Genomic DNA, 23,128 nt, shown 5'->3' on the forward strand with positions numbered 1-23,128 from the left:
GGGGTAATGATGCAGTTCTATAAAACCGCACACAAGAGGAATTCTGCAGATGCTGGAAATTCAAGCAACACACATCAAAGTTGCCTGGCCTGCTGCGTTCACCAGCAACTTTGATGTGTGTAGCTCTATAAAACTCTGGTTAGGCCACACTTAGAGAGTACTGTGTCCAGTACTGGTCGCCTCACTATAGGAAGGATGTGAGGGAGATGTCTTCCTTTTTTAAAGAAAGGGGCTTCCCTTCCTCCACTATCAACTCTGCTCTTAAACACATCTCCCCCATTTCACGTACATCTGCTCTCACTCCATCCTCCCGCCACCCCACTAGGAATAGGGTTCCCCTGGTCCTCACCTACCACCCCACCAGCCTCCGGGTCCAACATATTATTCTCCGTAACTTCCGCCACCTCCAACGGGATCCCACCACTAAGCACATCTTTCCCTCCCCCCCTCTCTCTGCATTCCGCAGGGATTGCTCCCTACGCAACTCCCTTGTCCATTCATCCCCCCCATCCCTCCCCACTGATCTCCTTCCTGGCACTTATCCGTGTAAGCGGAACAAGTGCTACACATGCCCTTACACTTCCTCCCTTACCACCATTCAGGGCCCCAAACAGTCCTTCCAGGTGAGGCAACATTTCACCTGTGAGTCGACTGGGGTGATATACTGCGTCTGGTGCTCCCGATGTGGCCTTTTATATATTGGCGAGACCCGACGCAGACTGGCAGACCGCTTTGCTGAACATCTACGCTCTGTCCGCCAGAGAAAGCAGGATCTCCCAGTGGCCACACATTTTAATTCCACATCCCATTCCCATTCTGACATGTCTATCCACGGCCTCCTCTACTGTAAAGATGAAGCCACACTCAGGTTGGAGGAACAACACCTTATATTCCGTCTGGGTAGCCTCCAACCTGATGGCATGAACATCGACTTCTCTAACTTCCGCTAAGGCCTCACCTCCCCCTCGTACCCCATCTGTTACTTATTTTTATGCACACATTCTTTCTCTCACTCTCCTTTTTCTCCCTCTGTCCCTCAGAATATACCTCTGGGTCCCCCATCTTGTCTTTCTTCCCGGACCTCCTGTCCCATGATCCTCTCGTATTCCCTTTTGCCTATCACCTGTCCAGCTCTTGGCTCCATCCCTTCCCCTCCTGTCTTCTCCTATCATTTTGGATCTCCCCCTCCACCTCCAACTTTCAAATCCCTTACTCACTCTTCCTTCAGTTAGTCCTGACGAAGGGTCTCGGCCTGAAACGTCGACTGCACCTCTTCCTACAGATGGAGTCAGTGGATGTTACTTACTAGAATTTTCAGAAGGCTTTAACAAGATAACAAGAGATCATGGTATTATAGGATAGATATTAGCATAGACAGAAGATTGGCTGACTGGCAGAGGCAAAGAGTAGGGAAAAGGGGGCCTTTTCTAGTTGGCTACTGGTGACTAATGGTGTTTCACAGGGGCAGTGTTGGGAACCCTTCTTTTCATGTTATATGTCATTGATTTAGATGACAGGATTGCTGGCTCTGTTGCCAGGTTTGCAGATGATATGAAGATAGATGGAGGAGCAAGTAGTATTGCAGAAGCAGGGAGCCTGCAGAAGGGCCTAGACAGAATGGGTGAATGGACAAAGTGGCAGATGGAATATAGTGTAAGGAAGTATATGATGATGCACTTTTGTAGAAGGCATAAATTCATAGATTATTTTCTGAATGGGGAGAAAATTCAAAAAAATTAATGGTGCCAAGGGACTTGGGAGTCCTTGTGCAGGTTTCCTAAAGGTTAACTTGCAGGTTGAGTTGGTGGTAAGGAAGGCAAATGCAATGTCAGCATTAATTTCGGCGGGGGGGTCTAGAATATAAAAGCAAGGATCTAATGTTGAGGCTTTATAAGGCATTAGTCAGTATTGTGAGTAGTATTGGCCCTTTATCTTAGACGTGTTGACATTGGAGAGAATCCAGTAGATGTTCACAAGAATGAATTGGAAAGAAAGGATTTATGTATGAGGAGAATTTGATGGTTCTGGGCCTGTACTCATTGGAATTTAGAAGAATTGGGGGCGAGGGAAGCTCATTGAAACCTATCAAATATTTAATGGGCCAAGTAGAGTGGATGTGAAGAGGATGTTTCCTATAGTTTGGGAGTACAAAACCAGAGGGCACAACCTCAGAATAGAGAGATGTTCATTTTGAATAGAGATGAGGAGGAATTTCTTTAGCCAGAGAGTTCTGAATCTGTGGAATTCATTGCCACAGATGGCTGCAGAAGCCAAGTTATTGAATAAATGTAAAGGGGCTGCTGATAAGTTCTCGTCAGTCACAGCCTCAACTGTTACAGGGAAAAGACAGGAGAATAGGTTTGAGAGGGATAATAAATCATCCATGATAGAATTGCAAAGAGTTAATGGGCTGAATGGCCTAATTATGCTTCTATATCTTTTGGTCTTACAGTCTAATATCCCACAAGCTTTCTTTCCTGCACTGCTGTCTTCTAGGATCATCGGACTTGCATGCCAAGGTTACTACCTGTTCCTCAACACTCTCTAGGAACTTATCACTTATGGTGTATGACCCAGCCTCAATAGAACCCCCAAAATTCATCATCCCATATTTATCGACTCCACCAATCTTCATGTCATCTGTGAAATTTTGATCATGCTTCCTATATCCACACCCAGAAGGACTCACATATGTTACAAACTGCAGGGTCTCATCAGTGATCCCTGTGGCATACTACTAGTAGCAGGCATCCAATTACAAAGACATCTCCCATAATCCCTGTCTGCTTCTGCCAAGCACTCTCCCTTTGGATCTCATTGAAATTCTTAAGGATGTCCATATAAACTGTGACTACTGAACGATACTCAACGATACACTTTCTTATATCTTCTAAAGATCTTCCCTTGGCAAAACCTTGTTACCTATCTCTGATTAATCTAATTTAACATATCATTCTTCGCACCTTCCACCAGCTTCAACGAGACCCTGTCATCAAACACATCTTTACCTCTCCAACCCCCATTCTCCACTTTCCTCCAGGATTCCCTTCTGCATTCATCCCTCCATGATAATCTCCCTCCTACCACTTATCCCTGCAAGCGGAAGTGCTATAATTGTCCGTTCACCTCCTCTCTCATCTCCATCCAGGGGGTCAGTATGGACATGGTGGAGGATTACAAATACCTGGGGATACGAATTGACAATAAACTGGACTGGTCAAAGAACACTGAGGCTGTCTACAAGAAGGGTCAGAGCCGTCTCTATTTCCTGAGGAGACAGAGGTCCTTTAACATCTGCCGGACGATGCTGAGGATGTTCTATGAGTTTGCGGTGCCCAGTGCTATCACGTTTGCTGTTGTGTGCTGGGGCAGCAGGCTGAGGGTAGCAGACACCAACAGAATCAACAAACTCATTCGTAAGGCCAGTGATGTTGTGGGGATGGAACTGGACTCTCTGACGGTGCTGTCTGAAACGAGGATGCTGTCCAAGTTGCATGCCATCTTGGACAATGTCTCCCATCCACTACATAATGTACTGGTTGGGCACAGGAAACATTCAGCCAGAGACTCATTCCACCGAGATGCAACACTGAGTGTCATAGGAAGTTATTCCTGGCTGTGGCCATCAAACTTTACAACTCCTCCCTTGGTGGGTCATATACCCTGAGCAAATAGACTGGTCCTGGATTTATTTCATAATTTACTGGCATAATTTACATATTACTATTTAATTATTTATGGTGCATCTCTAACGAAAACCAATTTCTCTCGGGATCAATAAAGTATGACTGTGACTATGACTATGAAACAATCCTCCCAGGTGAGGCAGCACTTCACCTTCAATTCTGCTGGGGTCATCTACTATAACTGGTGGTCCCAATGTGGACTCCTCTGCACTGGTGAGACATGACCCGCTTTGTTGCGCACCTTCACTCTACCCACAAAAAGCAGGATTTCCTGGTGGCCAGCCTTTTTTAATTCCAATCCCCATTCTCATTCCAACATGTCAGCTCATGACTGTCACGATAAGGAGACTCTCAGGTTAAAGGTGCAACATCTCAAATCCTGTCTGGGTAGCCTCCAACCTGATGGCATGAATATCGATTTTTCCAATGTCCGATTATCTTCCCCCTCTCCCTTCCCCAATTTCCCACTCCGGCCTCCCTTTTAGCTCTTCTCTACACCTGGCTATCATCTCCCCCGGGGCCCCTCCTCCTTCCCTTTCTCCCATTGACCACTCTCTCCTATCTGATTCCTTCTTCTCCAGCTCTTCATCTTTTCCACTATCACCTTCCAGCATATTACATCATCCCCTCCCCCACATTCTTACTGTGACATTTTCCAGTCCTGATGAAGTGTCTCAACCCAAAATGTATGATTTGTGGAGGGCTATTTCAAGGGCGAAGGGACAATTTTGAACGAGGTTGGAGGTGTTGTCAGCTGCACAGCAACTCTGGCAGGGACTGCAAGACATTACTTCCTACAAAGCAAAACCCAATAGTATGAATGGCAGCGATGCTTCATTAACAGGTGAACTCAACACCTTCTATGCCTGCTTTGAAAGGGAGAACACAACTACAGCTGTGAAGATCCCTGCTGCACCTGATGACCTTGTGGTCTCCATCTCAGAGGCCGATGTTAGGCTGTCTTTAAAGAAGGTGAACCCTCGCAAGGCAGAAGGTCACGATGGAGTAGCTCATAAGGCTCTGAAAACCTGTGCCAACCAACTAGCGGGAGTATTCAAGGACATTTTCAACCTCTCACTGCTATGGGCAGAAATTCCCACTTGCTTCAAAAAGGCAACAATTATACCGGTGCCAAAGAAGAATATTGTGGGTTGCCTTAACGACTATCGCCCGGTAGCACTCATAGCGACAGTGATGAAATGCTTTGAGAGGCTGGTTATGACCAGACTGAACTCCTGCCTCAGCAAGGATCTGGACCCATTGCAATTTGCCTATCATCACAATAGGTCAACAGCAGATGCAATCTCCATGGGTCTTCACACGGCTTTAGACCACCTGGACAACACAAACACCTACGTCAGGATGCTGGTCATTGACTACAGATCAGCATTTAATAATATCATTCCCACAATCCTGAATGAAAAGTTGCAGAAACTGGGCCTCTGTACCTCCCTCTGTAATTGGATCCTCGACTTCCTAACCAGAAGACCACAGTCTGTGCGGATTCGTGATAGCATATCCTCTTCGCTGACGATCAACACTGGCGCACCTCAGGGGTGTGTGCTTAGCCCACTGCTCTACTCTCTGTATACACACGACTGTGTGGCTAGGCATAGCTCAAGTACCATCTACAAATTTGCTGACGATGCAACCATTGTTGGTAGAATCTCAGGTGGTGACGAGAGGGCGTACAGGAGTAAGGCTACATCCACACTAGACCGAATAATTTTGAAAACGCCAGTTTCGAGTAAAATCGACATGTGTCCACACTATGCGTTTTTCAAAATATCTCTGTCCACACTAAAACAGATATTTGGGCGAATCTACTCCTACTGGGCATGCGCAGACACATCTACAGAAAACAAGCGAAAAGGAAACGGTATAATATTTACGTTTCCGCGGCAGCGTTGTGTTATTTCCATTGGTCAAAAACTAGAGTACCAACAACAACAGAGAAAGAAAGTTTTCAACAATGTCTTCAAGGAATACAAAGAAACCCTCCGCTGAAAAATCAGACCAGACTTCTCCATTTAGACAGACAATGAAATCCAGCTGTTTCTGCGAGTTACAAACGACTACAAAGTCAGCAGAGCAGTGGAGAATGTGGAGATGTTTAACTCCAAACAAACTATTAACATAGACAATAAAGTAAACAACACACACATGAAGCCATCCTCTACCCAAGATCAACAGCAGAATGGAATCTTCTGCCACCAGACCTGCACAGTATTTCTGACATTAATATTTTTAAAGATAGACTCAATCAAATCAATTTAGGTGATCTAGTCAAAAAAGCTCACTTTACAATTTAACTCTCACGCCGTTCACGCCGACTGCGTGTTATAACAGCCATCTGGCCGTGCTTGCGCAGTACTAAGCAGAAGCAGAAAAGGCATTGTTATTGTGGTGTTGTCATGACAGCGTTTTCAGGTGTCTCCGCTTACCCTGTCCACACTGCAACGCCGAACAATCGTTTTCAAATTTACACACTATGGAGAGTGTTTTAGAAAAGCTCCATTTTCGGGGGAAGAAAATGCCGTTTCAGTGTGGATGGAGAATCAAAACGAAGAGAAAAGCTTTGTTTTCAAAATTATCTGGCATAGCGTGGACGTAGCCTCAGATGTGCCAACTAGTGGAATGATGCCACAGCATCAGTAAGACGAAAGAGTTGATTGTAGACCTCAGGAAGGGTAAGATGAAGGAGTACATACCAATCCTCATAGAGGGATCAGAAGTGGAGAGAGTGAGCAGCTTCAAGTTCCTGGGTGTCAAGATCTCTGAGGATCTAACCTGGTCCCAACACATTGATGTAGTCATAAAGAAGGCAAGACAGTGGCTATACTTTATTAGGAGTCTGAAGTGATTTGGCATGTCAACAAATACACTCAAAAACTTCTATAGTTGTACTGTTGAGAGCATTCTGACAGGCTGCATCACTATCTGGTATGGAGGGGCTACTGCACAGGACCGAAAGAAGCTGCAGAAGGTCCTGCAGCTCCATCTTGGGCACTAGCCTACAAAGTACCCAGGACTCCTTTAGGGAGCGGTGTCTCAGAAAGGCAGCGTCCATTATTAAGGACCTCCAGAACGCAGGGCATGCCCTTTTCTCACTGTTACCATCAGGCAGGACAGTGGACCCCAACCTTTTTTGCACCGCTGACCGGTTTATTATTGACGATATTCTTGCAGGCCAGCCGAACTGGGGCAGGGTGGGGGGGGGGTGTTGCCAACGGACAACAGTAGCAGTCAAGTACATTGTGTTTACCCCGAGAAAGACTACCATGACCATGAAGCCCTGCGCGGGCACCTATGTGCGCATGCGTGTGTGTGCCAGCTTTTTTCTACAAATCGTTTTTGGCGATTCTGTTCCGTGAAACTACACTGTGCATAGATTATTTCTACTTTATATAGGCTGTGTATTTATCATATCATTCCTGCTTTTACTATATGTTAGTGTTATTTTAGATTTTATGTAACACAGCGCATGAATATAGTGATAAGTCAATCATAAGTCACTTAGCATCATAACATTTTAAGTAACGTTTGGATATTAAACACAGCACATATTTTCCCCGTATGAACATATAAACTCATTGCAACGCACCAATATCGCTGCATCAGTGGGAGCCCTGAGCTTGTTTCCCTGCAACAAGACAGTCCCATCGAGGGGTGATGGGAGACAGCGATACTCGAAGGGGGCTCCTTATGTCCAGTCTATTCCGCAATTTAGTTTTCGTTGCATTCATTGCAGAAAAGCCCACTTCGCAGAGATATGTTGGAAATGGAAGCAACGCTTTCAGTGCTCTCGTGGCTATCTCAGGATATTTAGCTTTGACTTTGATCTGAAATGCCGGCAGAGATGTTATGTCAAACATACTTTTCAGCCCGTCGTCATTTGCAAGCTCGAGGAGTTGATCTTCTTCCCGCGCTGTCATGAATGACGTGTGCATAATGACCTCGCGTGCGTTCAAGTTCAACAGTGAGCGTGACAGGGAATGAGGAAAGGTGCAGCTGACTTATATCGCCAAATCATATCATTTCCTCGCGGCCCAGTAGCACATGCTTTGCGGCCCAGTGGTTGGACACCGCTGAGGTAGGAGATACAGAAGCCTGAAGGCACACACTCAGCCATTCAGGAACAGCTTCTTCCCCTCTGCCATCCGATTCCTAAATGGACTTTGAAGCTTTGGACACTACCTCACTTTTTTAAGATATACAGTATTTCTGTTTCTGCATATTTTAAAATAATCTATTCAATATATGTAATTGATTTACTTGTTTATTTATTACGTTTTTTTTTCTCTCTCTCCCTGCTAGTTTATGTATTGCATTGAACTGCTGCTGCTAAGTTAATAAATTTCACGTCACATGTCGGTGATAACAAAACTGATTCTGATTCTGAACTGTTTATCCATTTCTCACAGATGCTCCAGTATTTTGTGTATGTGTTGCTTCCCTACACTGACTGCCTTTATTTCTGGCCTATTCCTACAATTTCTCTAGTGAGCTTTAAATAGATGAAATTATGGTAACTACCTCGGAAATGTTCCTTCACTGACACTCCATCAATCTTACCAGCTATTTCCCCTAGACGGAGCCTTGGAATGCTCCTCTCACATTGGTTTATCTGTATATTGTTTCAAACACTTTCTTGGACACGTCTCATAGATCACTGCCCACACCCCCCCCCCGAGTCTTTTATACCAAAGCAATCTCAATAACTACTTGGGAAACTGAAACCCAAAATGAGAAAACTATTTTTATGACAGTTCTTCTCCGTCTGCTCCACCATCTTTTGTTTACTGTTACATAAACTGGAATGCACCCAGCAAAGTGATACCACCCTTTTTGTTCCAAATCTCTAACCAAATGGCCTCGTTTGATGAGCCTTCTAAAATATTCTCTCTCGTCCAGAAGAAGATGGTGCCAGCAAACAATGCAACCAAGGGCGACCTCCTCCAGGCAGTTCACAAAACTACTTCTCTCACGTCATCTTCCTCTTTCAAATGAGATTCTGCCACTGCTGGAGCCAGTGATCTACAATTTGGTGGTGATTGAGCAATCCGGCACTTTGCTGTCTCTGAGAGTGTTCTGGAAAACTTCGAGTGAAGTGTGCAGCCTCGCGGTCAAGAAGCCTGGAGATCAGGTGTGAGTCCATGATCAACTCCATTTCTCACTGATCTCACCAATTAAAGCACTGAAGAAGACTGATGCAAGAAGCATCAGGAACAAAGGTGATGAACTGAGAGCTTGGATACATACATGGAATTATGATGTAGTGGCTATTACAGAGACTTGGCTGGCACCAGGGCAGGAATGGATTCTCAATATTCCTGGATTCAGTGCTTTAAGAGGGATAGAGAGGGAGGAAAAAGGAGAGGAGGGGTGGCATTACTGGTCAGGGATATTATTACAGCTACAGAAAGGGTGGGTAATGTAGCAGGATCCTCTTTTGAGTCAATATGGGTGGAAGTCAGGAACAGGAAGGGAGCAGTTACTCTACTGGGGGTATTCTATAGGCCCCCTAGTAGCAGCAGAGATACAGAGGAGCAGATTGGGAGACAGATTTTGGAAAGGTGCAAAAATAACAGGGTTGTTATCATGGGTGACTTTAACTTCCCTAATATTGACTGGCACCTGATTAGTTCCAAGGGTTTAGATGGGGCAGAATTTGTTAAGTGTGTCCAGGATGGATTCCTGTCACAGTATGTGGACAGGCCGACCAGGGGGAATGCCATACTAGATCTAGTACTAGGTAATGAACCGGGTCAGGTCACAGATCTCTCAGTGGGTGAGCATCTGGGGGACAGTGGCCTTTATAATTATCATGGAAAAGGATAGAACCAAAGAGGACAGGAAAATTTTTAATTGGGGAAAGGCAAATTATTAGGCTATAAGGCTAGAACTTGCGGGTGTGAATTGGGATGATGTTTTTGCAGGGAAATGTACTATGGACAAGTGGTCGATGTTTAGAGATCTCTTGCGGGATGTTAGGGATAAATTTGTCCCGGTGAGGAAGATAAAGAATGGTAGGGTGAAGGAACCATGGGTGACAAGTGAGGTGGAAAATCTAGTCAGGAGGAAGAAGGCAGCATACATGAGGTTTAGGAAGCAAGGATCAGATGGGTCTATTGAGGAATATAGGGAAGCAAGAAAGGAGCTTAAGAAGGGGCTGAGAAGAGCAAGAAGGGAGCATGAGAAGGCCTTGGCAAGTAGGGTAAAGGAAAACCCCATGGCATTCTTCAATTATGTGAAGATAAAAAGGATGACAGGAGTGAAGGTAGGACCGATTAGAGATAAAGGTGGGAAGATGTGCCTGGAGGCTGTGGAAGTGAGCGAGGTCCTCAATGAATACTTCTCTTCGGTATTCACCAATGAGAGGGAACTTGATGATGGTGAGGACAATATGAGTGAGGTTGATGTTCTGGAGCATGTTGATATTAAGGGAGAGGAGGTGTTGGAGTTGTTAAAATACATTAGGACAGATAAGTCCCCGGGGCCTGACGGAATATTCCCCCGGCTGCTCCACGAGGCGAGAGAAGAGATTGCTGAGCCTCTGGCTAGGATCTTTATGTTCTCGTTGTCCATGGGAATGGTACCGGAGGATTGGAGGGAGGCGAATGTTGGTCCCTTGTTCAAAAAAGGTAGTAGGGATAGTCCGGGTAATTATAGACCAGTGAGCCTTATGTCTGTGGTGGGAAAGCTGTTGGAAAAAGATTCTTAGAGATAGGATCTATAGGCATTTAGAGAATCATGGTCTGATCAGGGACAGTCAGCATGGCTTTGTGAAGGGCAGATCGTGTCTAACAAGCCTGATAGAGTTCTTTGAGGAGGTGACCAGGCATATAGATGAGGGTAGTGCAGTGGATGTGATCTGTATGGATTTTAGTAAGGCATTTGACAAGGTTCCACATGGTAGGCTTATTCAGAAAGCTAGAAGGCATGGGATCCAGGGAAGTTTGGCCAGGTGGATTCAGAATTGGCTTGCCTGCAGAAGGCAGAGGGTGGTGGTGGAGAGAGTACATTCAGATTGGAGGATTGTGACTAGTGGTGTCCCACAAGGATCTGTTCTGGGACCTCTACTTTTCGTGATTTTTATTAACGACCTGGATGTGGGGGTAGAAGGGTGGGTTGGCAAGTTTGCAGACGACACAAAGATTGGTGGTGTTGTAGGTAGTGTAGAGGATTGGCAAAGATTGCAGAGAGACATTGATAGGATGCAGAAGTGGGCTGAGAAGTGGCAGATGGAGTTCAACCCGGAGAAGTGTGAGGTGGTACACTTTGGAAGGACAAACTCCAAGGCAGAGTACAAAGTAAATGGCAGGATACTTGGTAGTGTGGAGGAGCAGAGGGATCTAGGGGTACATGTCCACAGATCCCTGAAAGTTGCCTCACAGGTAGATAGGGTAGTTAAGAAAGCTTATGGGGTGTTAGCTTTCATAAGTCGAGGGATAGAGTTTAAGAGTCGCGATGTAATGATGCAGCTCTATAAAACTCTGGTTAGGCCACACTTGGAGTATTGTGTCCAGTTCTGGTCACCTCACTATAGGAAGGATGTGGAAGCATTGGAAAGGGTACAGAAGAGATTTACCAGGATGCTGCCTGGTTTAGAAAGTATGCATTATGATCAGAGATTAAGGGAGCTAGGGCTTTACTCTTTGGAGAGGAGGATGAGAGGAGACATGATAGAGGTGTACAAGATAATAAGAGGAATAGATAGAGTGGATAGCCAGCGCCTCTTCCCCAGGGCACCACTGCTCAATACAAGAGGACATGGCTTTAAGGTAAGGGGTGGGAAGTTCAAGGAGGATATTAGAGAAAGGTTTTTCACTCAGAGAGTGGTTGGTGCGTGGAATGCACTGCCTGAGTCAGTGGTGGAGGCAGATACACTAGTGAAGTTTAAGAGACTACTAGACAGGTATATGGAGGAATCTAAGGTGGGGGCTTATATGGGAGGCAGCGTTTTTTAGGGTCGGCACAACATTATGGGCCGAAGGGCCTGTACTGTGCTGTACTATTCTGTGTTCTATGTTCATTGAGGCGAATGTGGAAAGTGAGTGGGTGTTCAGTGCTGTCTATCAGTCTGTCACTCACTGCTGCCAGAGGAACGTGTCTGCATGTGAGGTTCACCCTCTTCCTCGCTGTTCCTGAATGAAGATCCCTGCGTTGAAATGGTCTCTCTTCCTTGGATGCTTTTGCGGGATGGTGCCAGAGTTTTTGGGCAAGGTTTAATTGACGCAGTTTGTGGATTGGACTCTGTAGTTCACGTTCTGGCTTCTTTTTTGTTCCAGTTTTGGTCAACTTTGAGTTGGTGCGGCGTGCAGATAATAAACACTACATTGAACTGAGTATGTCTGGACTCTCCTTGATTTAAAAAAAAATTCTGCGCTTTTCTCTCTTTTTTGCTGCCAATTGTGCAATTTTGTTTGCACGTGGGGGGAAGGGGCTTTGTTGGTTCTCTTTGTTTTGTGGCTGCCTGTGAAGAAGACGAATCTCAGGGGTGTATACTGCATACATACTTTGATAATAAATGTACTTTGAGCCTCAAATCTTGTACTGATATGATACATTCTTTGATTGAGATTGAAATGCCATGAACTCTTTGGCATCCTTTCTACCTCACTTGAAAGTTCTACACCGCAGGATACTGAGCCTAACTGAGGTTCTGCCTAACCTCCAACGACATCTTGGTAATGCCAACAATATTGTAGCAATGAGTACCTTGTGTAGTTCTATCTGATCACATTACAGGAAAGCTGTGATAGTAATAGGGAGGGTGTACGTGAGATTCATCAGGATGTTTTGCCTCAGATGGAAGGGCTGTTGTTGCATAAACACGAGGAATTCTGCAGATGCTGGAAATTCAAACAACACACATCAAAGTTGCTGGTGAACACAGCAGCCCAGGCAGCATCTCTAGGAAGAGGTACAGTCGACATTTCGGGACGAAGGGTCTCGTCCCGAAACGTCGACTGTACCTCTCCCTAGAGATGCTGCCTGGCCTGCTGCGTTCACCAGCAACTTTGATGTGTGGGGCTGTTGTTGCATGGTGAGACTGGATAGACTGAGCTTATTCTCAATGGATTTATTCACCGATCCATGATGCTGAGGGATGACCTAAACAAGGTTTAGATAATTATGAGGAGGAGAAGATGGTGGCGTGACGCAGCACGTGCGGCCTCTCCGGTGAATGATATCTATAATCTATCAAGTAGGGGACCGTGCACAATTCTGATTTGATGGAGATGGACGTGAGAATACGGAGGAACATCTGGAAAACTTCTGAAATGCCCGCTTCGCTGCCGCTGCTACTGTGTGGTAACCGGAATCTCCGGAGCAGAAGGCCCCAAATCCTCGGCTTTGCTTGTTCCGGTGACCGGAGCTAGGTCAAAGGTGCTCGGCAGAGGATGGCACTCGGGGAAGCTGTATTGGAGGGGCTGGTCAGAGGCTCGAAGTTTTCAGACGGACAGACTCAGTGTCGGCTGTGGTCGGCTGCTTCCAAGGCATCGGCAGTTGTTGGTGCCTTGGAGGTTTATGGCAGGGAGTTTCTCCCTTTTGCCGCCTGCTACCGGAGACTCGGGAGTCGATCGACTCGGGACATTGAGACTTTTTTTTACCGTGCCCATGGTCTGTTCTTCATCAAATTATGGTATTGTTTTGCACTGCTGTAACTATATGTTATAATTATGTGGTTCTGTCAGTGTTAATCTTTAGTTTGTCCTGTTTTCTGTGATATCACTCCGGAGGAACATTTTATCATTTCTTAAGGCTTGTATGCATTTCTAAATGACAATAAAAGAGGACTGAGTGTTCTCATAATCTAATGTAATCTAATTATGAGGGGCATGGAGAGGACACATAGTCTACAGTGAAGGGTAGTCTAGGACAAGAGGGTTTAAGATGAGAGAGAAGAAATTCAAAGGATATTTGAGGAGTAGACTTTTCACAGAAATCAGAATCAAGTTTATTATCGCTGATTTACATGATGTGAAATTTATTGTTTTGAGGCAGCAGTAGAGCCAGGGTGGTGGTTATCCGGAATACGTTGCTAGAGAAGGTAATCGAGGGATATAAAATAACAATGTTTAAAAAGCATTTTGGAGAGGTCCTCAGATAGGGAAGGCAAAGAGAGATACAGGACAAATACAAATAGGATTAGATAAAATACACTAATCCCATTCATCTGCACAGTGTAGATAGGCATTGTGGTCGGCATAGCCAAGAAGGGCTAAAATTGTCTGTTTCTGTGTTGCACAATTCTGTTTCTATGGTTCCTATCAAAGGCACTACTCTAGGTAACGATCTGCTGCTTACCTAGTGTTACAACCCAGTGCAAATCACTTGCAATTGACCACAAATTCCTGGACCAAACTACTGCACTGTGTTCCAGTATTCTGGTAATTGAATATGTTTTTACACTACATCCTCTCAATGGCATTGCTATTGGGACATTGCAAATTAATAGTTACATAAAACCCCGAGGGACAAATTTTTCCTGGGCTTTGGCAAAGTCTGTGGACTGTACAGGGAAGTGCTAGGAGCCATAACAAATCTTTGGAAGCTGTGGCACTGCTCACTGCTTGTCAAGCAAGGTCACTGTGTGCTCACTACTGAGGTCACAGTATATTTCTGCTCTCTTCTGAGTTTGTTAAATAATGCAGTTTGAGTACTATTAAATGAGCTGCCAGCCATGCTTAAAAAACCCAGAAGTCATCATTTATTCTCGTGAAAATACAACAACAGCAATAAGGTTAAATTTCATTCCACACAAAATAACAGCAGTGTTCAATTAGATTTAATATTCTGGAACTTCAAACAGTTGGAAATAGTGTTCACAAAATTTAGTCCCGACTTTATTTATTGATTGAGTGATTGATTGATACAGTGTGGAACTGGCCCTTCCAGCCCTTCGAGCCACGCTGCCCAGCAATCCCCCGATTAAATCCTAGCTTAATCCAACCAGTACGCCTTTGGACTGTGAGGAAACCGGAGCTCCTGGAGGAAACCCACACCATCACGAGAAGAAGCTACAAACTTTTTACAGCAGTGGCAGGAAATGAATTCCTGTCGCCTGTACTGTAAAGCATTGTGCTAACCACTACACTACCATGCTACTTTCCAGCAATTCCGTTGTCAGGAGAGACTGGATAAGCTAGGTTTATTTTTTTTGGAGTACAGGAGAATAAAGGGGGACCCTGAGAGAGGCAGATTATATTATGAGGAGGATAGTTAGGGTAGATAGCAAAAATCCTTTTCTTACGGTGGGTTCTTTAAGACTATAGGGCATAAGTTTAACGTGAGAGATACAAGGTTTAGAGGAGATCTGAGGGGGAACTTAATTTCCACAGAGGATGAATGGAGGCTGAAATGTGCTGCCTGAAGAGGTAGTGGAGGCAGATACTCTCTTGACATTTAAGAGCATTGAGTGAAGTATTTGAATGATCTAGGTAAATAAAGATAAGGACTTAATAGAGGTAAATGGAATTAAAGTAATTAAGTTCAACAGGCAGGAATGTGGGTTAGAGGGTTGGATCCTGTACTGTATGACTCCAATAATAAATGACTATAAATAATTAAACAGTATTTTTCAAAAAGAACCTGCATTGTGTGTTATTCAAGCCTAATAATGTACTGTGCAATGGCAACCGGTTTATTATCTTATCTGTATGATACAAACCTCTGCAGGAGACAGCAAAAGCATGCTTTCCTTTGGATCGCGACCTTGAAGACGGATTTGAGACTCCACTGCATACTTTAAAGGAACAAAGGTTATAATTAATGATTTGCAGACTTTAACTTCTACTACATAAAAATCAATATGGCCAGTTTTCAGCTACTTCCACGGTCTCTTACTGAACTCTTACATCAATCATATAGCATACTCTTTTCAAAAATGGCTTTGGTAATAAGATGCATGCTGGGTGAGCTTGTAAAAAAGCTTGTTGAAATATTGGCAAAGAGCCAGGAAGTAAATATTTCACCAACTAAGTGTCCACAAATAAATCACTGAGTAACCTATGCAAGGACTTGATGAATTCTAGTGCTGTAAATGTGGTTCTTACATGATCAGAAGGAAATGCATTCGCTTCTATGAGAATCTTATGTCTACTTGATGACGGTTTGTAGAAAGACAACTGTAAAACAAAACAAAAAGATTATCACATACAGTGTTCACTCATCATTTAAATAAAACTATTTTATAAGTGAAATGAGCAGTTTAGTTGGCCATCTAAGGAAACAAATACATCTGAAGGAAAGTATAATTTCTTTTGATGTGAAATAGAAGAGTCTCCATTTTCCTCCATAAATTATTATTTAAAACTTAACTGGTCGTTGGGCCTTAAAACAAACTATAATGGGGGATTTTTTTTTTGTATAATTGATCAGGATGGAGTTAAAAAAATATCAGAACCAGGTTTAATATCACTGGCATATGTTGTGAAATTTGTCGCTACACAGCAGCAGTACAATGCAATACGTACATAATAACAAAAAGTCTAAATTACAGTAAGGAGGTACATATATATTTAAAAAAATAAATAAGCAGCACAAAAGGAGAGAAAAAAACTGAAGAGGAATGGATCAATGTCCATTCAGAAATCTGATGGCAGAAGAGAAGAAGCTATTCCTGAATCATTGAGTGTGTGGGTTTAGGCTCCTGTACCTCCTCTCTGATGGTAGCAATGATAAGAGGACATGCCCTAGATGATGGGGATCCTTAATGATGGATGCTGCCTTTTTGAGGCATCGCTCTTTGAAAATGTTCTGGATGCTAGAGAGAGGGGCAATGAGGCCCAAGTCCTCCTTAGTCCCACCACTGCTCTCACTCTTGCAGGGATCACTTAATGATGGGGTAATTTTAAAATCTTAGTCCCATTGTCTTGCCAGAAACAGAGAATAAACAATTTAAGGACCAACTGTAAGGCTGCAAGCCAAACTGATTTGTTTGATTTATTATTGCTGCTTCAAAATAGCTTTCAGTCTGACATATCATCTTTAACTATCTATTAAAGTTAATGTACATGATAGCCAACCTCAAGACTTGCACGGAGCATGAGGTATCCCCTTTGTTGAGACCCAAGATTGGTGCAAAATCTAATTTGCGCAGTAGTTTATTTCTAAGATATTTATTTTTTGTCAGATTAATAGTTTTTATCTAGACCCCTGGAAACCAGTATGTTTTAGTCTTCAGTCATGTGCAGAACACTACGGAGGTACGGATTGTATGAGAATTCAAATGCTGGGGTATTTGTTGACAAAAGAAAGTTATTCCTAGTGGATTACATTAAATACTCTATATTATATCAAGAGCGTATTCAGTTTTGTTAACATCAGTAAAACCAATCCAATTCAAATACTGATTGCTCAATCATCTACACCAGCGGTCCCCAACCACCGGGCCGCAGAGCATGCGCTACCGGGCCGCGAGGAAACGATATGATTTAGCGATAGGAGTCAGCTGCACCTTTCCTCATTCCCTGTCACGCCCACTGTTGAGCCATTACGCATGCGAGGTCATTACCCGTGCGTCATCCATTTCAGCGCGGGAAGAAGATCAACTCCTCGAGCTTGCAAATGATGGCGTGCTGAAAAGTATGTTTGACATAACATCTCTGCCGGCATTCTGGATCAAAGTCAAGGCTAAATATCCTGAGATAGCCACGAAAGAACTGAAAACGTTGCTTCCATTTCTAACGTATCTCTGCAATGAATGCAACGAAAACTAAATTGCAGAATAGACTGGACATAAGGAACCCTGTTCGAGTATCGCTGTCTCTCGTCATCCTTCAATAGGACCATCTTGTTGCAGGAAAACAATCCCAGGGCTCCCACTGTTTCAGCGATATTGGTATGTTGCAATGATTTTATATGTTCATACGGGGAAAATAAGTGCTGCGTGTTTAATATCCAAACGATACTTAAAATGTTATGATGCTATTGACTTATATAACTATATAACAATTACAGCACGGAAACAGGCCATCTCTGCCCTTCTAGTCCGTGCTGAATGCTACTCTAACCTAGTCCCACCGACCTGCCTCAGCCCGTAACTCTCCATTCCTTTCCTGTCCATATACCTATGCAATTTTTCTTTAAATGATAATATCGAACCTGCCTCTACCACTCCTACTGGAAGTTCGTTCAACATTTACTTCAAGCTCCCCTGTCCTCCCCTGATAATTGACTTATCACTATATTCATGCGAGGAAAACATGCGCTGTCTGTTTAATATTAAATTCGTTAGATAAACCCTTTTAGAAATGAAATTGATGTGTATTAGCTAATTATCAACTGTATTTTCCGGTCGTGATTAACACCCCACCCCCCGAAAAGAATCGCCAAAAATGATTTGTGGAAAAAAATCGTACACACATGCGTACTGGTGCCCGCGCAAGGCTTCATGGTCATTGTAGTCTTTCTCGGAGTAAACCCAGCGTATTTGACTGCTACTCTTGTCCATTGGCAACCCTCCCCCGGTCAGCCGGTCCACAAGAATATTGTCAATATGAAACTGGTCCGCAGTGCGAAAAAGGTTGGGGACCCCTGATCTACATCAATGGTTCCCTACCTGGGCTCCATGGACAACTCAGTTAATTGTAAGGCTCTACAGCATAAAAAAGGGTTGAGAGCCCCTGATCTATGCAGTGATGAAAGCCATTATCATCAGTGCTATGAAGTGGTATTTAATCACCTCGCTAACGCCCAACCTGGGTTTCACCAGGGCTTCCAAGTTCTAAACCCCATCATAGCCTTTGTCCAAGTGTGGACCAAAGAGCTGAATTCCAGAAGGGAGATGAAAGTGGCTGCCATTGGCATCAAGACAGCACTTGACCAAGTACAGCATCAAGGCAACCTGCTAAATCTAGTCAACGAATATGAAATACTCCAGTAGTTGGAGACCTACCTCACACAAAGGAAATTGGATGAGATTATTGAAGATCAATCATCCCAGTACTCGAACTTCACTTCACAAGTTCTTCAGGGCAATGTCCTCAACACAGTCACCTTTATCTGTTTTGTCAATGACCTATCTTCTATTGCTGGCTCAGCTATCAGCAGGGTCAGAGTTAAACGGGTGCCAAGTGGCTGCCTCTTCGAGTTCAACTGCGGAAACAGCTTAAATTCTTCTCTTTAATGTCTCTTCTTTTCCTTTTCAGGAATGTTGGGGTTCTATCGAGGTCCTGATCTGCAAGTGACACTCATCTGTGTTTTTTTTAAAAAGGCGGAGGAGTTCCGTTCCTGGAGCTCATCGGCCGACCATTTTCCGACATTCTCCAGGCACGGCTTGGAAGATAGTGCTTCCAGAGTCCGGCCTTGGAACACTCAATTCCACGCCAATGTTGCCAATTGAGATATCGCAGGAGATGAGAACAACAGGATTTCACTGCAACGGATGTGTGGACAGAGGTCTCTGTGGTCAAACGGTCGCAAACTCTCTTTCCCTCTTTCTCATGGCGGAACGAGAGTTTGCTGCCGATTCTTGAGTCAGAGAATCTCTGAATAAGAAGTGACATGGTAGACTGTAATATCGTAACAGCTTCTGTCAGTCTTCCCTTTCGCTGCGAAAATGGGTGATATCTCTCTGTTGCACGTGTGTGTGAGTGAGGAGGGGGGGAGAGGGGGGAAAGAGAGGAGGGAGAGGAGGGGAGGGGGGGAGGGGGAGAGAGAGGGGGTGAGAGGGGGAGAGAGAGGTGGGGGAGAGAGGAAAGACAGACAGACATACATCAAACTGTCAGGTGAACAATAGTTTTAGGAGACTGGAGATCATGGCCTCTCTTTCAGTGCTTTGCAGTTACTGAGTGGTGGGCACTGAAGCTTCTTCCTGATGTGGGAAAGGCAGGGAGGGAGGTTGTGTTGATGCTTGCTGCTGCTTGCACGGGGGAGGGGGAGAGCAAGATTTGGGGTTCTAGTGTTTTTCTGTCGTTCAGTTTTTTGGGGTTCTGTTTTTTTGGGGATGTCTGTGAAGACAAATATTTCAGGTTGAATACTGTATAGGTTCTCTCATAATAAATAAAACCATTTGAACCATCTGATGTTCACTGATAATTGTATCATGTTCAATTCATTTAGAATTTTCAGCAAATAAAGCAACCCATATATGCACACAGCAAGAACCAGATAACATTCAGGTATGGACAGTTGAGCAGGAAGCAGTATTTGTATTGCAAAAGTGAAAGGGAATGAGCATTTCCAACAGGAGAAAATCGAATCACTATTGAACGATAGTTGCAGGACTCAGGCTGAAAGCTGATGACCTGGGATCAGAGCTTCAAACACTACAAAGTTCAAAGTGAATTTATCATCAAAGTACATATATGACTCCATACGTAACCTTTCTTACGGGCATACAAAGTAATTCCAAGAAACACCACAAAATCAATGAACAGCAACACACAAAAAATGCTGGAGGAACTTGGCAGGTCAGGCAGCATCTATGGAAATAAAATGATAGCCGACATTTCCGGTTGAGATCCTTCTTCAGGACTGAGAAGGGGGAAGATGCCAGAAAAAAAATGAGGTGTGAGGAGGGGAAAAAGCCGAGCTGGAAGATGATAGCTGAAGCCAGGTGGGTGGGAAAGGTCAACAGTTGGAAAAGAAGGAATCTGATAAGAGAGGAGAGTGGATAATTGGAGAAAGGGAAGGAGGTGGGGACCCAGGGGAAGTAAAGGGCAGGTGAAAAGAGGTAAAAAGGTCAGAGTTGGAAATGGAAGGGGGGAGGAGAGAGAATTTGTTTACCAGGAGAAATCAATATTCATGCCATTAGGTTGGAGGCTACTCAGGCTCCTCCACCCTGAGGGTGGCCTCATCTTAAATGTAAGACCTCACTCAAACAATTGGGCAAACAACCAATGTACAAAAGACAAACCAACTGTGCAAATACAAAGGAAAAAAATAAGCAGTAATTATCAAGAATGAGATGAGTCCTTGAAAGTGAGTCCATTGGTTGTGATAACAGTTCACAGATGGCGCGAATGAAGTTATCCTCTGGCTTAGTGTTAATAACTGTTCCTGAACCCTGGTGGTGTCTGTTCGGAGGCTCCTGTACCTTCTTCCTGATGGCAGCAGCACGGCCTGGGTAGTCGGGGTGCTTGATGATGGATGCTGCTCTTCTGTGACAGGGCTCCATGTAGATGTGCTCAAGGGTGGGGAGGGCTTTACCTGAGATGGACTGGGCCATATCCACAACACATCAGAGTTGGGTAGAGTTACCTGGACGCGGAGGTGGAGAGGCAGTCACACCCATTAGATTATCTGCTTCTAATTTGATTTTGGTCAAGCACAAGAGGATGTGATTGTGAGAGTTACAGCGGGCGGAGCTTACAAACAGTCCTGAGATTCTCACTCCCTGCGTGAGCAAGGGTGGGTGCCATTGGAAGGACGAGTATCCTAACTGAAGCACTGTGGTTCAGAAAATAATTTAGGGTGGGGGGAGAGAAGAGACATAGTTGTAATTGGGAATAGTCTAGTCATGGGAATAGACAGGATTATCTGTCACAAAGATCGAGAGTCCTGAAGGCTGTGTTGCCTGCTGCCTGGTGACAGGGTTCAGGACTTCTCATCTGATTTGCAGAGGCTTTTGGAGCAAGAGTGGAAAGATCCAAAGGTTGTGATCCACGTCGGTGGCAAAATCATAGATATGACAAAAGGTTCTGCTGAAGGAATATGAGCAGCTAGGCATTAAATTAAAAAAGCAGCACCAAAAAGGTTACAATCTCTGGATTGGAACCTGAACCAATTGCAAAGTGGCACAATGTCAAAAGGATTAAACAGTTGAACATGTGTCTCAGTGATTGGTCTGGGAGAAGTGTGACATTGGAACCAGTACTGGGAATTGGGAGCGCTGTTCCAAAGCAGCAGGCTCCACCTGAAACAAGTAGAACCAGTGTTCTGGCAAATCATATAACTTGGGCTGTAGATCGGGCTTTAATCTAAATAGTGGGATTGGGGGGGGCGCGGGGGGAACAGGCTGGAAAAATACTGATAACATAAAAGGAGAGCGCAGGAGAGGTTACTTAAGTCTCCAAAATAAATAAAGATAAAACTAAATGTTTATAAAATGACACTAATTTAACTTTAGGTAACATAGAGACACATTTGAGAAGAAGGCTGGTGGCTACAGGATGGAAGATGGTATATTTGACTGCACTTTTTTTTTACAAAACATGGTAGATGAACTTATAGCACAATTAAAAAATTAGCAGGTACATCATAGCTGAAAGAAAATCACAGCTGGGGCCTAAACATCCAAGTATGCACATCCTAATGCAAAGACAAGCAGGTGGGCAGTGGTGGTATGATGGCTCGGTTGATAAAAAAAAATAAATCAAATCCTTAGGACATAGGATCAGAAGATGTACAATCCTTGTGGGCAGAGTTAAAGAACTGCAAGGGTATAAAGACCTTGATGGCAGCTATGTATAGGCCTCCAAATAGTGGCCAGGGTGTGGGGTATAAATTACAACAGGAGATAGAAATCAAATGTAAGAAAGGCTATTTTTCAATTGTCAGGGGGAATTCAGTATGCAGGTAGACTGGGAAAACAAGGTTGCACTAGATCCTAAGGGAAGGAGTTTGTAGAATGCATATGAGGTGGCTTTTTAGAGCAACTTGTGTTTAAGCACTTCAGGCAAAAAAGCAATTCAAGATTTTGTATTGTACTATGAGCCAGGTTTGATTAGGGAGATTAAGTCCTGAGGAAGCAGTGATCACAATATGACAGAAATAACATTGCAGATTGAGAGATGCAAGCTATAACTGGCTGTATCAGTATTAGAGTTGAGTAAGTTTAACTACAGAGGCATGGAAAAGGAGTTGGTGAAATTCAAACAGTGATACTGGAGGACTTAAACTGGTTGGAAGAATGGGCATAGAAGAGGCAGATGGAACACAGAGTAGGAACGTGCCTGGCCATGCACTTTTGTATAGAAGTAATAATGCTGAACATTATTTTCTAAATAGATAGTGTGTGGGTTTCTGCAAATAAAATGAAGTGAGGCATTTTATGTTTAATGACACCTGTAACACATTTGATTGAACTCCAAAACTTACACCTCAAAAGTGCGCTAAAAAACATTTTATGTAAAAGTGTCATCACGTCAGAGCAGCCTCTAAAAGCAAAGCCCTAACTCAATGTTGGTAGTTATGAATTATTTACATTTCTCCCAATTACAGTACCCTACAAGTGAATTCTGAAATTGAATGTGTAAAGGGATTCCTAGTGCAGGCTTCACTAAAGGTTAACCTGCAGGTTGTGTTGGTAGTAAGGAAGGCAAATGCAATGTTAGCATTCATTTTGAGAGGACTAGAACACAAAAACAAGGATGTAATGCTGAGGCTTTATGAGGTGTTGCTCAGACTACATTTGTAGTATTTTGAGTAGTTTTGGGCCCCATATCCATAGAAGGAGTTGCTGGCATTTGAGAGGGTCCTGAGGAGATTTA

The 23,128-nt window shown here is 43.9% G+C and overlaps 1 protein-coding gene across 4 annotated transcripts in view; it reads right to left on the reverse strand.

The window, feature by feature from the left end:
• kynu (kynureninase) overlaps positions 1-23,128 on the reverse strand; it is a 297,370-nt gene that overhangs the window by 107,307 nt on the left and 166,935 nt on the right. For all 4 annotated transcript variants that reach the window (XM_063048624.1, XM_063048626.1, XM_063048623.1 and 1 more), the window contains exons 6-7: positions 15,749-15,820; positions 15,364-15,438 (exon numbers count right to left, since the gene is read on the reverse strand). In XM_063048624.1, the coding sequence (XP_062904694.1) occupies positions 15,364-15,438; positions 15,749-15,820 (147 nt within the window). The remainder of the gene's footprint in view (positions 1-15,363; positions 15,439-15,748; positions 15,821-23,128) is intronic.

This window comes from Mobula hypostoma, chromosome 5, assembly GCF_963921235.1.
Source record: "Mobula hypostoma chromosome 5, sMobHyp1.1, whole genome shotgun sequence".
Classification (NCBI taxonomy): domain Eukaryota; kingdom Metazoa; phylum Chordata; class Chondrichthyes; order Myliobatiformes; family Myliobatidae; genus Mobula; species Mobula hypostoma.